General features: G+C 47.4%; 1 protein-coding gene across 3 annotated transcripts in view; it reads right to left on the minus strand.

The window, feature by feature from the left end:
* CAPN13 (calpain 13) overlaps positions 1-18,043 on the minus strand; it is a 105,156-nt gene that overhangs the window by 21,531 nt on the left and 65,582 nt on the right. For all 3 annotated transcript variants that reach the window (XM_009183941.4, XM_009183946.4, XM_003908468.4), the window contains 9 exons: positions 17,063-17,096; positions 16,640-16,696; positions 13,164-13,221; positions 12,998-13,056; positions 11,246-11,314; positions 8,917-8,992; positions 6,860-6,988; positions 5,774-5,829; positions 5,160-5,217 (listed from right to left, as the gene is read on the minus strand). In XM_009183941.4, coding sequence (XP_009182205.1) covers positions 5,191-5,217; positions 5,774-5,829; positions 6,860-6,988; positions 8,917-8,992; positions 11,246-11,314; positions 12,998-13,056; positions 13,164-13,221; positions 16,640-16,696; positions 17,063-17,096 — 565 coding nt within the window. In that variant the 3' untranslated portion in view covers positions 5,160-5,190. The remainder of the gene's footprint in view (positions 1-5,159; positions 5,218-5,773; positions 5,830-6,859; positions 6,989-8,916; positions 8,993-11,245; positions 11,315-12,997; positions 13,057-13,163; positions 13,222-16,639; positions 16,697-17,062; positions 17,097-18,043) is intronic.

Below are 18,043 nucleotides of genomic sequence, written 5' to 3' on the forward strand. Positions count from 1 at the left end.
CACTTTGTAACACAGAGGATCAAGTGAGCAAGGAGAGGGACTCGCTGGATTGAATGCTGGCTAACAATGAAAGTCTCTTTGCTGACCTCAGAATGTTGGAACTCCTAGAAGAAAGAAACTTTGTAATAGCAAAATAAGGGAATATTGGATAGAGTTGAAGTGACCAGGACACTTCCAACTTTTTCAAAAAAGTGAGGGAAATTTTCAAATTTTTCAAAAAAGTGAGGGAAAAATAGGGCTTCATAAGATAATATGGGTCATGATATGTTAGAGATAATAACAAGATGATATTAACTATCTGCCTCCCAGTACACCAAAGGGGAATAAAATAGAGAATAGCTAAAATAGCAGGAAGACTAGGGTGTAAACTAATAGTAAAAAATGTTGGGATGAGAACAAAACAAAGGAAGGTATAAACCTGAAAGAACAATTTCTTTCAGTTATTTGGGAGAAAGTTACCAACTAGTTTCTCTTTGACAGGTGTTTCGCTTTGTGCTAAGGAAATAGCAACAAACAAGACATACCCAGGCTTATTGTCTAGCGGAGAATACTGACATCAAGCAAGTAATGAAAAGTGTGTTAACTCAGCTAGCTACAAATAGAAGTGCACTTCCTCAACCTGGCAAATGGTATCTATGAAAAACACACAGTGATCATCATATTTAATAGCAAAGAACTGGGTGTTTTCTCCCAAGATTAGGAACACAAGGTTGTCTGCTTTGTTCACTTCTATTTGGCATTGTATTAGAGGTTCTAGCCAGGACAATTAGGCAAGAAAAAGAAATAAAAAGCTCTATATTGGTGTGGAAAAATAAAACTATCTTTACTTGCAGATTACATGATTTTTGAATATATAAAGTTCTAAGGAAGCTCTTTAAAAATATTGGAACTAATAAACAAGTTTAGCAAGGCTGCAGGATATAAGATCAATATAAAATCATTTTTATTGCTGTACACTTGCAATGAAAATCTGAAAATAATATTAACAATTTTATTTAAAATTGCATCCCAAAGTACAATAGTTAGGAATAAATTTAACAAGGAAAGTGTAAGACTTCTACACTGAAAACTGTAAATCATTGCTCAAAAAAATTAAAGAAGATCTATAAAAATGAAGAGACACATGGAACAAAAGATTTTATATTGTGAAGATGGCAATATTTCCCAGATTGACCTTTAGATTTAATTTACTCTCTATCAAAATCCCAGAAACTGATATGTTGATTCTAAAATTTATATGTAAATGCAAGGAACCCAGAATGGCCAAAATAGTCTTGAAAAGTAAAATAAAGTTGGAAAACTCACACTTCCTGATTTCAAAACTTACGATAAAATTGTAGCAATCAACACAGTGTGATACTGGCATAAGATACACATATAAATCAATGGAACAGAAAGGAAAGTTCATAAATAAATTCTTATATTCAACTGATTTTTGAAAAGGGTTCCAAGACAAACAGGAGAATGAATAGTTTTTTTCAGCAACTGGTGCTGGGACAAATGAATGAATGCAAAAGAATGAAATTAGAACCCTACTTCATACCATATAAAAAATGACCTCAAAATGGATCAAAGACCTAAATGTAAGAGCTAAACTATAAAACTTTTTGAAGAAAAACCAGAATAAATAGTTTGACCTTGGGTTGGGCAATGATTTCTCAGCTATACCACCACAAATATGTGACAAAAGAAAACAATAGATAAATTAGACTCCATCAAAATTAAAGACTCATATGCTACAGACGATAGTATCAAAAAAACTGCAAAGACAACCTGCAGAAGGGGAGAAAACTTTTGCAAATCACGTATATAAGGAATTCGTGTCTACAATATACAAAGAACATCTACAATTTATATTTTCCTCGGTAGTAAAAATATAAATAACGCAGCTTAAAAATAGACAAAGAACTAAATGAACATTTCTCCAAAGATCTACAAATAATCCATAAGCACTGAAAAGATGCTCAAAATCATTAGTCATCATGAAAATGCAAATCAAAACCACAGTGAGATATCACTTCACACTGTCTAGGATTGCTATAAAAGACAATGACAAGGGTTGCTGAGGATGTGAAGAAACTGGAATTCTCATTTGCAGCTAGATGGTGGGAATGTAAAATGGTGTAGCTGCTTTGGAAAACGGTTTGGTGGTTCCTCAAAAAGTTACAAATAGCATTTCCATATGATCCAGCAGTTCCACTCGTAACTATACACCCAATTGAAATAAAAACATATGTCCCCCCAAAAACCTGTGCACAAACATTCATAGCAGGATTATTAATAATAGGCAAAACTAGAAACAACCCACATGTCTATTAACTGAGGAATAGATGAAAAAAATGGGGTATAGCCACAATGAAATATTATTTGGCACTTAAAAGGAATGAAGTATTGATACATGCTACAACATGGATGAATCCTGACAACATTACGCTAAGTGAAAGAAGCCAGTCATAAAGGACCGCATGTTGTATGAATCACTCATATGAAATGTCCGGAATAGGTAAACTTAGATTCAGAAGATAGATCAGTGGTTGCCTCCGGCTAGAGGGTGGGACACAATTGGGAAGCAACTGCTGTGGGCATGCTAGATGGGCATGGGGTTTCTTCTTTGCGGTGATAAAAATGTTCTAACGATCATATTGTGGTGATTGTTGCACAACTCTGACTATGCTAAAAACCATTGAACTCTATACTTTAAATGAGCAAACTGTAAAATGTGTGAATTATATCTCAATACATTTCTTTAAAAGAAGGAATGGGCTACAACCAAGTGTGTTGAATGTTATGAGTGGGGAGGGGTGATATGTGAGTGAATAATATGGGAACCCAACTGGGCTAAGACATAAAGGATCAGGAGTTTGGTGACTGATAGCCAAGACAGAGCAGACAGTAAGGCCAAAGGCCTGAGGCTGGGAAAAGCATGGAAAATAGAAGGAAGTAAAGGTGTGGTGGTGTGGTGGGAGTAGAGAACAGGAAAAAGAGGCACAAGTTGTGGTTAGATGGTGGGCAGGGGCCACAGGAGACAGGCTCTTGTGGTCCATGTTAATGATGGCAGATTTTTCTTTTGAGCAATGGGAGGACATTGAAGGGTTTTTAAGCCTGGAGAATGTAATGATTGGATTTGAATTTTTAAAAGTGTAGTCTGGCTGCAGGAAATTGATTTGAGGGATACGAGTGGATATAGGAAAACCAGATAAGGAGGCCATGCCAAAGTTAGGGAGAAAGATGATGTCTAAGAAATCTCAACTGAAGCAGTTAGCAGGGAGAGTAGGAAATGAGAATATGTAGACGATGAACTCTTCTGTGAAATTTGGTTGTAATGAGAGGAAAGAGGTGGAGTTCAGCTGGAAGGGGTAGGAGATAAAGAAATTTAAAAGACACACATTTTAAAATGGGAGTTAAATGACTCCAGAAGACAAAGACAGGTTTAGTATTCAGAAGACAGAAGAGAGAATTCATTCAATCAGGCCCTTGAGAAGGTGAAGTGTAATGAGAAACAGAATGTCCTTAAAGGGACGTGCCCTTTAACTTAATAGGAAGAAGGAGGGAAATAGTTACAGAGGAAGGTGGATTTGTAGATTTGGAGGCAGAACTTCTTCACCCTCCTGCCTCCAATTCTGTAAAGCAAACCACAAGCCAAGAGTGAGTGGATGTGCTTTAATGATGTGATGCCAGAGGGTGGTGATCAATGAGGAAGCTAGGGAAGCACTCCTGGGGGTGACGATAGGCATTAATGAAAGAAAAACTGAAGGAAACACAACAATGTCTCTAATATTATACTTCCTTCTGACACAATTTTTAAAAATAGGAAGGGTGGAAAGATTAGTTAAGAGAGAATTGGGACCCTGTACAGGAGAAAAGATAGTAAGAGAGAATCCAGTTATTTTGAAATTTTAAGCCTTTAGGCCCTGTATATCAAATTAGCTTAAATATAAAATTGACAAATCATTTTTGATATTAGAAATCATGCAGATTGGAACAGGCACAATAAAACTGAAAATAATCAAACGTTCTGTTTTTAAAAAGGAGTGAAAGGAGAACTCAAGGAAATATGGTTGGGTCAAATTAACTATGATCTCTGCAGTATTAATTTGCGATCATTAGAAAGCATCAAATGTTCATCAGGAAATATTTATGCTAAAACATTATTTATGGAGACAGTGTCTGTCTCTTGACTTCAAGGTACATGAATGGGAGATTAAATACTGTTTACAAAAACAATCGAGTTTTAGGCGATATTGATCACAGGTCGGCTGCGTGGAGAACTGTATACTTCAAAGGTACATTGGCACATAGAGAATGGTCACCAGGAGGTCTGGATGAAAACCAACAGGAATAATTAAAGAAGATGGGCTTTGGGGCAAAACAGCAAAGGTATCCTCCTTTGTAGGTCGTGCATGTCCAGTATTTTTTTCTACAGTGGTCCAGAGAGTGGAGCCAGCAGCATGAGTAGAAAGTTTCAGGGAAGTAGATGATTGCCTCTAGCTAAGGAATATTTAACACTTGGAGATGTCCAACAACGGGAACCACAACATCTTGAGCTCCCCAGTCCTAAAGGATTCTAGAGGACTGATGGGGCTTCTGCTACAGCAGGGTTGGGATGTGGACTATGTAACGCTAGGGTCTGTTCCATGGAAAAGAATGTAGAGGAAATGACATGAGTGTTAATTCTTCAGCACACTCATGCTAGAGGGATAAACACTGATGCCTACAGATATTCATCATCTGTCCAAAGCTGCACAGTGAGACAATGGTACAGCTGGGGCTAGAGCCCGCTCTTCTCTCCCCAAGGCCTGACCATTTCTACCATTTCTGTTACTCTACACCGTTCAATTTCCACCGTTTCTCTTGCCTTTCCTGTGATAAGAGATCACTTTTTTCCTTTGGAACTTCAGTAAAGAATTCTAAACCCTCATTCATGCCTTTCAAGCCACGCCTTTCCATAAAGGTCCACTGGTCTACATTGTCTGCATGAAATCTGCAGCATTGGCCTTGAAACTCAATGGCCTTGAGCAGCTAAGCCTTGGTTCACTTCGGTAAGGGTCTGTCATCCCTGGGGAGGCTCTCCCAAGGAAAGAGTCTTATATGCAGTTCCTGGAGGAGAAGGGGGACTCATGCTCCCAGGAGGGAAAGACTCCAAAGCTACCATGTCTTACCTGAGCTGTGGGGTCTGCTTTCCTCTTTGCTTCAGTTGTACATGACCAAGTTCATCCACTGAAAAATAAGCATCATCATTACAACAATTCTTTACACTTGTTAGCTTAATACAGAGCAGGGCAAATGCCATCCTCCTCCCTTGAAAGACCTCAGGCCAGTCTCATCACCCCTTCCAGCTAATTCCAGCCCAAGCTGGGTACAGGGTGGGGTTGTCTCACAGCACATCTTCTGCTACTCCCTGAATAACCAGGCAGTGAGACGTATATCTTAGGTCGACCAGTTGGCTGGTCAGGAGCCTCTAAAACTCAATGGGAGTAAGTTTAATGTACAGTGAGCTCAGCGGGCTGTCCTTCTGTTCCCTCCTGGATTTATGACTCCCACATAACCCTCTGCTTTATTAAGCTATTGGAAAAAAAATAAAATCTGTCTGCCAAGATCCTAAAGCAGCCTGGTGGCCAGCGATATATAAGGCAGTAATTGGAGGTTGAGGGGACAGCTTGGCTGGCCTTTGACAGACCGTTCAATATCCTCAGGGAAAAAAATGCCCCCTGGAATCAAGTCAGGGGAGGCAGCCTAGGACTGTGCCTGCCCCAGGGAGGGGAAGGTACCTCACCTCCATTTCTGTCAGGTAGAGTCCTTTTCCATCCTTAGAGAGGTTGCGGAAAGTCTCTAGGATAAAGAAGGGAAGGTTTTGACTGAGGAGGGAGGAATCCAGGCAGTTCAGGGGAGGCAGACCTGGGCCCATAAGAAGCACAGGAGGTGATTCTGTAAAGCAACCCCTCCTGCCCCATGGGGTGTGCCTGTCACCTGTCCTCTTCTCTGTCCAGCCGAGCTCTGCACAGGGCGAGTGGCTCAGGGCTCGCCACCTCAGAGGGACTCTGTGCCTACTCTTCCCGCTCGCCTCTCCCTCTCCCAGCTTCCTTGCACTCCCTGCCCCTGCATCCATCCACACTAGGCTGAGGGGATGTGAGGGCTTGTTATTCTTGCAGTGATACGATTTGGGGACCTCCCTTGTGCAACCAACTGAGAACTGTATGGGGGTTGAACCTCGGGCTTCTTTTTTACTCTCCCAGAGCCTTAGTCTCTCAATCTTTTCTGCCCAGCTCAGAGCTGCAGGCTTTGTAGCGGTGCCTCATGGCAGGGTGGTGAAAGGATTATGAGTGGGGAGGGGTCTGGCCTCTCTCCCGCAATCACAGCCGCCCCACTGTAGCCCGGGGTTTCACACTAGATTTCATTAAAACCAAAGGGTCATGCTGCTAAAAGGTGTGGAAACTTCGGCCCACACAGTTGGATTTCTGAAGCCTGGGGAGGGACTTCCTACACCCACTTATTCACTTGTGTGTGAAATTCCTTCAGCGAGGACCAAAATCCTTCATTACATAACTGAAGAGCAGGTTTCAATGATAAACACAACCTGGAGAGGGGGACAGCATGATTTCAATTAACCTTGTTCCTGAGAGAGGGGCTGGGCAGGGTGATGAGGAAAAGAGACCCGGGATGGGGAACTACAGGGGAGAGGGGGGTGCAGAGGGAGCTGGTCATGCCATCTGCAGCCTTGGTTGGTGCCTCACGCAGGCTGCCAGCCCACCCTGCTGCTGAGGCCTCACGCAGGCCTGGGGTGGGGTACGGGGTGGCCGGTCCTCTCCTGTGTTCTCCGGTCACTGCCAAGGTCTCTGGGTTGCCCCTCGATGACACTTACTTGCCATGGCTTCAAGCCGCATCAGGAAGCAGACCAGGCTGGGGAAGCTGACCCTGCCGACACTGTCGCTGTACCTGAGGGTCACCAGACGCAGCAGCTCACGACTGACAAAGATCCCTCTGAGGAAGTCTGGGGCCACAGGTGAGCGAGTGAGTGAGAGGAGGCTAGGGCTGAGGGGTTCCTCTGCTTTTCAGGGTCTGAGAGACCTGTTCAGAGGTCCCGGCAACCTCCCACCAACTCCTCCTCCCACTCAGCCCCCTCCCTCTAGTGTCTTCTCTTTCTCGTTGGTTATTGGGCCCCAGGAACCTAGTTCTGGAGTCTGGTCAGAGACCAGGTGAAGATACTGAAGACGCTGCTCTGGGGACACATCAGTCTTCGCAATCATCTGATCATTCCCACGTAATGGGAGAGCTGCTGGGACACCTGGGGGGTGCTTCTAGCCCTGCCTCTGTCAACCTTCTCTCTGCTGATGACCTTGACAACCTTCCCCCCAACCCATGACTGTGGGTAGGTTGTTTATGGATGCCGCTAGTGTAGGTGGGAGTGGCCCCTGGCACAAGGAGATGCAGTCCTAATTCCATCCAGGGAAAAGACTGACCCTTGGCGGGACAGCAGAACGCAGGAGGTGGCCTCAGGCAGGCAGGAGCTCAGTGCCTTGTCATCCTGTGCTTCTAGTTATAAGCTCCAGGGAGGCACCAACCTCACAGGGCCAAGTACATACTGGCGCACAGTCAGGCTTTGCAAGATTTAGAGAGCCAGTAGAACCCTGCAAACCAAACCATCCATCATGGGGACAAGCCTGGTGGCCCGTGAGCCTCTGGCAGCCAGAGACACACATGCTTTCTCTGGCAGAGTTAATAAAACATGAACTTGAATGCCTTTAGATAAGCCAGGTCCTCTCCTGCTTGGCACATTCTCAGTCACCTGTTTTCTGACTGTGAGCTCCATCGCCCCTTTCACTTACCTGCCTGGCTGCTGAAGGCTTATTGAGTTGAATTCGAACAATTTTCTACTGTTTTCTCTTTTATCATTCTGGAGTCATGAGTGAGGTCTTTTTAAAATATTTCATCTTTAATGGATTCTTAAAGTGTGGTCCCCAGACCAGGGACATGAGCATCCCCTGAGAGTTTGTTAGAAATGCAAATTCCTGAGCCCCACCCAGACCTCCTGATCAGAGGTGCAGCAATCTAGGCTTTAACAAGCCCTGAAGGGGATTCGGAGGCAGCTCAGGCAGCTCGGGTTTGAGAGTCCCAGCTCTACGTTATGAAGCATTAAGGGGAGGATCCGGGCTACAGCTGGGGGCAGCAGCCTGATCTTTTTGTCCTGTCTCCAGGCCGGGAGCCATGGGAGGGAGGATGATGGAGACTCTCCTTCTGGTGTTAACCCAGGAAAATGTGATTTTACATTTTATTAAAGGAAGGTGTCCATTTCCTTGTGCAACTTTTTTTGTGATCCATTTTTCCCATTGGGACGGTGGAGGTAATGATTCCTGCCCTTCCCAGTTCGCAGGGTAGTCGAGACAGTCAAATGAGATGATGCCAACAGAAGTGCTTGGTGAACCATGGAGCACTTACGCACCCTAAGGTATTATTATCATTATCCCAGGGCTGAAAGCCTTTGCCTACTTGAAGCAGACAGATGCCATTTGATTTAATTTAGCCCCAAACTCTCTGTGAAGAGAGAGCGATCATCAGCCAGCCTGTGGGTATTTAACCCTGATGGCCCAGATACTGAGCTGGAAGCGCGTCTCCGAGGCGAGCTCGATTCCTGGTAGGGTATCAATCATGCGGCAGCTATTTTCTCACAATTAGAGCTGTGCTGGGGAGGAAAGGCATCTGGGAAAATTGACTGGCACGTAAGAACTCGGACGGGGCAACTATGTCTGAGTCTGCAGCCCTGGAGGCCCCCCAGGGTCAGCGTGAACTGGGGAGGACACCAGATCGGCAGTGCTCCTCTCTGATTGCCTGGCACTGCTGTGCCAGCTTTGCTACTAGGGGTGTGGGCATCACACCCACCCCCGGACCCCAGGCACCACAGCTCCAAAGTCCCCATTGTACCTGTATTCTCTATGGCCTTCCACAAGTCCGAGCTCAGGAGGACTCCAGGGCTTGTCTGAACCTTCTGGAAAACATGCTAATAGGGGAAGAGAAGCAAGAAGTCTGTGAAGATGGGGGAGGTCCTGGATGCTCCTTTTCCGTCCTGGGAGGTTGCTTCCCTAAACCTCAGAGGCAGGCACGGTGCCAGCACTGAAGACTGGGAGGACAGAGTGGCCACACCTGGTGAACTGACCATCCTGGCTGCCTGCTGAGGGGCTGTGGCTGCTTCTCTCCTCACCCAGGCTCCTTCCTCTTCTGCACCCCCAGGCTGAGCCCTGACACATAGGGCCGTTTTCTGCTTTTGAGGGGAGCATAGGGCTCTCTAGAGAGTTTGCGTAGGGTAGTGGTTAAGAGGAGCTCAGGCTTTACAACCAAACTGCTAGGGTTTAAATCGTGGATTATTTACCAGCTGTATTACCTTTAGCCATGACTTAGTCTTCCTAGGCCTCAGTTTCCTCATCTGTAGCATAGGGTTAATTACAGTGCCTACTTCATAGGTTCGTTGCAGGGAGTAAATGACTAAATATTTATAAAGTGCTTGGGGGAGTGCTTTGCACATGAGTGAATGCTCTATAGAAAACATTGAAAGCAGGTGGGAATGGCATCCTGGAGCCCAGCACGGGGGCAGAAGGTGGCACCGGAACATATCACTTTTGTATGAGGCGGCTCTTGCACCTACCCAGGCCTTTTCTACTTCTACCCAATTCTCCCTATAATCCTGGTCAACATCGTACTTCACAGATGAGGACACCGATGCTCAGGCAGGGAACATTTTGCCTTGGATTAGGTGTGTAAGTGCTGCAGGACTGAACTCAGGACCCTAATTTGGGTCTATGCCTAGCTGTCCCCAGGAGCTACTCCAAAGCAAAGTACCCACACACAGGTATGTGACTGAGGCAACCGTGGGAGATGGTTTTGCCTTTGCAAAATAGCAGCTGGACAGCTTTTTGGGGGCGTTATTCGGCTTTTGGTGAGTGCAAGGACAGACCTAGAATGATCTCAGGCATTCACTCGTTCATTCGGAATTCCTTCGGTCATTTATTCAGCATTTTGAACCCCTGCTGTGTTTTAGACACTATGGAGGTGCTGGGGAAAGATGGATATGAGGGAACCCTTGCCCTGGGGGACCAGGGGAGTGGACATGCCGGCCGTCGCAGTGCCCTGCAATGAAATGAGAAACCAAGTGGCCCCTGCTTGGGGATCTGGGGATATATAATGAAATAGCCACACAGGAATGCTTTTTTTTTCAGCCTTTAAACATGTTATGAAAATATTTAGTGACATGGCTAGACATTTGATGTATTTATTGGCATTTATTAATTTTTAAAAACAGATTATACTTCTATTTGGCATGTGTGGGTATACATATTACAAGAAAAATTCTGAAGTATGTTCACTAGGTGTTAACAGTTTCCCTTTGGTTGGCAAGACCATGTTTTCTAAGTTTATTTTTGCCCATCTATATTTTCTGTTTTTTAACTATGATAGGTATTGCTTTCCTAATAAGGAGATGTTATTTGTAAGTACAAGATGATAAGACGACACAGTGTGGCTGGCCCTGACAGATGTGGGTTCAAGTGTTAGGGGCCAGAGGGGTCATGGGGGCCAGCAGAGTCCCCAGGGAAGGTTCTGCAGGGAAGGAGTGGTAGAGGTTGGACTCTCAGGGTAGGTGGGCACTGGCCAGTCTGAGTGTGCGGGGAGGGGAGAAACGGGAGGGGCAGGGTGAAGGGGCACAGGTGTGACGTTTACAGGAAGTAGTGAGTCTCCTTTAGACTTGTATTGGAGTCTAAAGGAGAGAGTGGGATGAGTGGAAAGGGCTTCTCCTGGGCCCCAAATGGGGACCCACTTAGAGGGTCTTGTGTGCCACTCTGAGGGTTTAGACTTTGTCCTGGGAAAAATGGGGAGGCCACACTGAGGCCTCAGGCCACATCACTGTTTTCGACAGATCCTCTGGCAGATGGATTGGACGGGGATGAGATAAGCTAGCAGGTGTTGCAGTGGATGGAGGAGTGGGGGTTGGGGGAGATGCTAGTGGGCAGCTTTAGCTTACAGGGACAGCATTCTCCTCCCACCTCCAACACATCCCTGATTCCGCCACCTAACTGGGCATTGCCTTTGCCTTCTAGAGTTGCACTACGTCTCCCCAAACAACATGCGAGCTCTCCTTGAGGGCAGGGGTGAGATTTCCTCCTCTTTCATACCCCTGAACCCTGGTGCAGGGTTAGACACCCAGTAAATCCTTGCTAACTGGACGGAATGAGCGTGCTAGTCACAGAGAATGTGCCTGTACCTGGCAGTGAACAAGGCGCTTCCACAGTCGCGCAAACTCCTCTTGGTCTAGCCGCCCATCCACTTTCAGCTGGGTACGGAGTTAAGTGTGAACCAGTCAGTGTGCAAGGTGCAGAGGGGCTGCCGTCCTGCCAGTGAAGCCGGAGCAGGTCCATCCATCACTAGCAACACAGTTGGTCCATTGTCACCTAGATGTGGCCTCATGCCAGCTGGTCCATTGTCACCTAGATGTGGCTGCATGCCAGCTGGCTCCTGCTGCGTCTGAAAGGGACCTGGCTTAGATTTGCTTCACAAAGAAAAATGGGCAATTGGAAGAAGGAACCCCTGAGGAAAAGAGGCCAATATCACTTGCATCTGAGGGAAGAGAGGGGTCTAGAACACAGCCTCCACCAGTTGGAGTGGGTGCTTTGGCTCCAGAAGTTGGGGAGGAGCACGAAGGGGTCATGGCAACCCAGAAGCAGCAGCCACAGGAAAGCACATAGAGCCCTGTGCGCATAAGTATAGAGGGAACACATCCCGTGGGCATGTTAAAGCCAGCCCTGGCTGCGCCGTGTGATGGGTTCAGTGATGACTAATGAAGGGAAAAGCATTAACTTCTGAGAACTGGAAGGGGAGCCAGCGAGTGAGTAGGAAGAAGGCTGAAAGAGACCTGTCTGCTTTGCAGGGGTCCAGCAAAGGTGACCTCCCCTAGGGTTACTCACCCTGGGCCGTGGGTCGATGAGGACCATTTGGATTCCTCTGTGGGAGATGGGTAGTGTCTCTGACAGATTCCAAAGCAAGGCCAGCAGAGACAGGGCCTGATTTATGATTTCATCAAAAAACCCCTCTTGTTTTACAATGGCCGGCTTCACAGTCCCAATTGAGCCTTGTCAATGGTGCGGGAGAGGGACAGAGCGTCTCACGAGACAGCACACTGCCTAGTGAGGGGCTGGCAGGGCAGCATCTGGGGGTCTACACTCATGGAGTCAGCCTCTCCTGCCTGCCAAACGAGGGGTGCACAGCAGGAGGATGGCTCACTGGGGAATGGAAATCAGGAGGAGGGGCAGGAACCTGGGGTTTATTCTTGGTCCTACACTTGTAGCCACGGGCCTGGAGTGAGTTGCTGAACTGCATCTGCCCAGCCTCTCCCGCTGCAAACGCAGCATGGTAACAATGCTGAGGTGCAACTGCTGTGTCGACCAGGCAGTTTTCTGTGTTTTGGTGGTAGTTATCTTGATTGAACTGGGGACTTGTTGAGTAAGAAATTTAGATAACAGAGACTCCTCCAGTGGGAAGGGAACAGGTGAAAGGGAAAATAGTTCCCAACGGTGCTATAAAGGGCGGTTTAGGATAAGGTTAGAGCATAGACTTTGGAGGCTGAAAGCTCCAACTTCAAATGTGGGCACGAGTCCTGACTAGCTGTGTGATCTGGGCAAATTACTTAACCTCTCTGAACTCCTGTTTCTTCCACTGTATGATGAGATGATACGTTTTGTATCAGAGGGGTTGCTTCAAGAATTATAAGGACACACACACATCCCCCCCCCAGTACACTGATCAGCACATAGTAGGTGCTTAATAGATGGTAACTATTATCATTGTTGCTGTGGCACGTTCGTGAGTTAGTAGAGAATCCCCAGAAACTCAGGGACAGGAAAGAAGAGAAAATACTAAGAGTGAGAAAAGGGTTCCCTACTGTCCTAATTAAGACTCTGGGGAAGCCCACAGAGCAGGGGGGCGCTCAGAGCATGGGAGGGACGACCGCAAAGGATACTTCCATCAGAGCCACCAAGCTGCGGCACTCATCTAAGGAGAACATGTCCCCTGGAGGTCCTGAGGAGAGAAGGACAGGAAGGACTGAAGTGTTGACAGCGGGGTGTGGGGTGGGGGTTGCCAGCAGGGAGGAGGGTGGGGCCAGCTTGCCCTTGGGCTGCTCGTACCTGTCAGAAGCTCCTGGTTGAGAAGGCTGTGAAGCTGGGTGGCATCAATGTCCAGCCTCTGAACCAAATAAGGAAGGAATGCAGGAATTATATGAGTTCCAGGATCTCAGAGGCACATCTGCCTGCCCTGTAAAAACACTCAGATTTCCAAGCACTTAGTCCCCACAATGTACCCATCTTGCCCTCATCGTGAAGCCTTACCTGATGGCTCCCAGCCATAGTAGTGACTCCCTCCCCTGCACATCTGTCGTGTTGGTCACTCCTGATGCTTGGCCCCTGGTGTAGGTGACCTTGCATTTCTCTCTTTATCCATTACTGGACTGAAAGCAGTTTAGTCCTTCCCACCATCTCTGGCACTTGGGAACCCCTCAGGGTAAGTATTGTTGAATGAATCAACTCAGCCCTTCAGATGTGTTCCCCATCTGCTTCCAGGAAGAGACTTAGGAAAAAGTAATGACTACTGTGTACGTGTGTGTGTATGCACGTGTGTGATAATAGGAGTTAAAAATAACAGAAATGTGGGCTAAGAGAAACTGCTATCATTGAGCACATTACTTAGCATTAATTTTCCCAGCCACCGAAGCAAAAAGGGAGACATGGTTTTCTTTGGATTAAGAGCGGGAAGCAATTGAGGTTGGGGAGGGAGGAATTCTTCCTGGCCTCAACTTCTGAGACAGTTAACTGCGTTTGATTTTATACTGGGGGCATCCAGCAGCTTGACAGGCAGTGTCTTTGATGACAATTTCACAGAGACATGGAGCTGTTCTGTATGTGGCTCTTCCTCACGTCCAGCCTGGGAAGGGCAGAGGGGATGCTATGCTGGTATTGCCCTGGGAAAGCATTTTCATGGGGAGCTGGTGCTGGAAAGATTTATCAGCAGGTGGCCCTGTGGAGTGGCACTGGTCAGGTAGAAGAGGGTGCCTCCTGGGGGTCTTCTGAGAATCAGCACCTTCCATCTCCCAGGATTGTATTGGTCTTACCACCTTGAACTGGAAGCACAAACAGCCCCAGAGCCCATCCTGACGGGGTCCTCACCCAGAAGGATGACCCCTCAGGATGCCCCTGAGGAAGACATCTTGCCAGTGCCTGAAAATGGTCCTCAGGTCATTTCTCCCACATCTCACTTTGGGTTTTATCAGGAAAGTTGGTGTTGGGTGCCCACTATCAACTGAGTTTCTCTTCCAGAGACTCAGGACACCTCGCTTTGAGCGGTAGTCAGCATGCTAATGAGGAGTTCCGACTTCCATGGAATCATCCACTATAAAGCAGCTTTGGGGCATGGACCATGTCTTTTCCCTCCATATTCCCACGTGGGGACAGAGCCTGCCCCGGGTCCCGCATTCCATAACCAACCAAAAGAGTCTGAGGAGATGAGGGTAGGAATGGAGGTGAGGGATGCTTAAACAATCTCCTAAAAAATTGCATGTTTGCCTCAACCACCACAATGCAAGATGCCCAAAAGCTATTCCTTGGGATTCCCAAAGCTTAGTGTGGGACTTGTAATGACTGGGTGCTCAGTAAATGCTGGCTACTTGGTGGATAGACCTAGCTCATCCCAGAGTCTAAGTGGATCCTTCCTTTCCCACAGGCAGACCCTGGGTTATAGAGCTGTCACTACTACTATAGTGAATGAAGAACCGGTGGTAGCATCAAGTCATTGTATTAGTTTTTTTGTTTGTTTGTTTGTTTTGAGATGGAGTCTTGCTCTGTTGTCCAGGCTGCAGCACAATGGCACGATCTTGGCTCACTGCAACCTCTGCCTCCTGGGTTCAGGCAATTCTCCTGTCTCAGCCTCCCGAGTAGCTGGGACTCCAGGCATGTGCTACCATGCCCAGCTAATGTTTGTGTTTTTAGTAGAGTGTTTCACCATGTTGGCCAGGCTGGTCTCAAATTCCTGACCTCCTGATCTGCCTGCCGTGGCCTCCCAAAGTGCTGGGATTACAGGCATGAGCCACTGTACCCGACAACCATTGTATTAGTTTAAATCTAAAGTGATAGAAAAGGTCAGAAGAGAGGACACAGTGAGTGCATGGAGGATTATTTTGCTTTAAACTTTCTTTGGAGGACACAGACCCTGAGGACAGCTTGCAGGATTACAGAATACTGCCAGATGGGTCCTGCTCAAGAGTGCCTGGCCGAGAGGTGAAAGGGGGCTGGAATCCCATCTCTTTTCTACTTCCCAGCCATGTATCTGGCAGAGTGCCACACTGGGGTCTTACTCTAATTCCCACAAAGGCCCCCTATGGGCCACTAATCACCCTCTATGAGGAGGGATTTGGCTGTTGTTTGGAAAAGTCCTGATTAGAAAATCTGTCCCATCTTCACATATGGCAGACATTTTTATTTTAGAGGTGCAGGTGCATGGGCCGTGTGTGAGAATTTGCCACCTGCCACTGAAGGAAGCTTGGTCTCAGGCATCCTAATTACGCCTGCTAACCATCTCGGGGGCTAACCTTCACTCAGGCATCTGCTCTGGGGGAGGTGATCTGCCTTAATTCAATAAAAATGATTGAGCACCTCCTTGGCCAAGGACAGTGATCAGTGTTGGGGACAAGGAATGCATATAATATCATCCCTGCCTTTGGGAGCTTGCAGACTGAGGACAGTCATCTTGGCCGGCCTTGTCATGCAGTGAGGGAAGTGCCTCCTGAATCAGCCCAGATAGTGGACCTGGATCCTGGGCTGGTACTGACTTCATGGAGGTCTGTGTTCCTGTGTTCAGCTGCTCTTTGCAACACATGCCCCTCATTCCAGCCACATTCTTTTTTTTTTCCCTAAGTTTTCCTACTTTGGCCCAGGCTGCTTCTGGGTGACCACTGCCCCAGTGACCCTCTGAATGCAGAGACAGGGCCTGCCCTCCTTCCTGTCCTTGGCCTCTTCCTGGTTCAAGGCGGCAGGGTAGAGACGCACATCGGTATCACTGTCCACTTTCCACACCAACACAATTATTAACGGTAAGAGGCCCATTGTGCAGAGCCCCTGGCAGCTATTTTATTCTGACAAGTCAAGGAGTTCTTTATAACAGTTTATTAAGCCATTAGGGAAATCCTGTGTGCACATAGGTGGCTTGGCAGCAAGGATGCTGTATGTGCTTTCTGAAGCTGGCTAGCTCCCGGGAGGAACGATGCCAGGTTGGTGGGAGGTGGCCGAGTAGGAGAAGGAAAGGTTTTAAGGGATACTGCCAATTGCTTGTTTAAAGATTTAGAAGGCAATACACCTCACAACCCATAATTATCCCCTCCGTTTCTAAGCTCTACATTCCATCTTGATGTCACCCAGATGACACTGGGTGGGGTGCCGTGTCTCTACCGAGCTTGGCAGCCAGAGCAGTTCTGGAGATGATCCAGAAAGAGAGGCAGGTAAAATAATCCATCAAGTCACTTCGCTTCTCTGCATCCCAATAAGGGCCTATAAGAGCTGTCCCTCCCTCAGATCCCCTTTCTCTGCTCCCACGTAAGGCCCCTGGGGTACCATACCTGCTGAGCATATCTGTTGAAAATGCTTTGTTGGGAGCCATGTTCGGAAGGGCTTCCCTGGATCAAAGGGAAAATAGCCAATGTTAGACTTCTGGGGAAGGAGGCCACCCATCTGGTTCAGCAAGGGCACAACAACCCCTGCCAAGACCTGAGAAAGAGGCTTTATTGGGCAGTTGGAAAAAGCCTTCTGGGGAATGAGAAAACTGAAGTTTGTGGAAGGAAGAGGACTGCGTTGAGCCTGGCCTTGGAGGTCTGGTCTTCTCCCCCTACCCCGCCCGCCCCTTTGAGCCATCATCAGCCTATCATTGGTATCTCTCTTTTCATTGGTTGAGGGCAAGGGAAGGCGCAAAGAAGGAGACAGAAGCTCTTGGGGATGGGATGGGGCCAATGAGGCTTGTCAGCCAAACCTTGCTGCATACCTACCTCCATTCTGAGGTTGAAATGGTGGCTCAGGTGCCTAGAAAATCAGAGGACAGTGTGACAAGGATGACCAGCTCACCACTCAAAGGGGGCCTGCATATACAGGGCACCCAGCTGGCACTGGATATTGATGCCAAGTTCCTGAATGGGGCACCCTCAGCACCGCAGGACATGAAGTGAGCAGCTACAACACTGTGGCCACGAGCCCAGCCTTTTGGCTGGACATGGTCTGGTCTTTAACTGTTTAGTAAATGGCTCCTTCCACAACCAGATACTTCCAGCAACCCCCATTGTCAGGATGGCAGATAGGCTCTGCCTTAGGCTCCATCTCTGATTGGTGGTGTGATGGCGGCCTGCCATGCTGGACTTGGAAGGTCTCACCCACGCTCAACTGCAAAGACTGCCATAATGATGGCAATGTCTGCCTTGGGCCCAAGAGAAGACAAGGGGCCCAGCGGGGTGAGCACTTGCTGGTCGCAGTCTCGAATGATCAAGTTGGCATGGAAGACCCTCCGTGATGGACTCTTTCTTTCAGGCCCATCTTTCACTGTCTCCCTGCTGTACCCCACATTTCAGGACATGTGACATGCTGGCGATATGCCACCTTCCTGTATAGATGCCGATGCTACTTACTCTCCAAGCAGCCCTGTGCACAGTCACTTCCCTGCCACCATTCATGCTTTCTTCTACCACCTTCCCATGGCCACCATCACCTTCCCTTTTAAGCTATTAAATTGTGTTTTTCTTCAAAGGCCAGCTCAAGTGCCATTTCTCTCAGTCCCTCTTGCCACTCAGTCCTCCCGTGCCACTTTGCATTTCCATCTGGCAATGGCCCCATCCTGTTTGTGGTCTGGTTCTTGGTTCACAGACTTTCTCGCTCCCCCTTTATGGTGAGCTGCTCTAGAGTGGGGCCAATATTGCGTCCCCAGTGACATGCTGCACGAATACACAGAGCACAGCCCATAACGACACAACGCATTTTTA

The sequence above is a fragment of the Papio anubis genome, chromosome 14 (genome assembly GCF_008728515.1).
Source record: "Papio anubis isolate 15944 chromosome 14, Panubis1.0, whole genome shotgun sequence".
Lineage (NCBI taxonomy): Eukaryota > Metazoa > Chordata > Mammalia > Primates > Cercopithecidae > Papio > Papio anubis.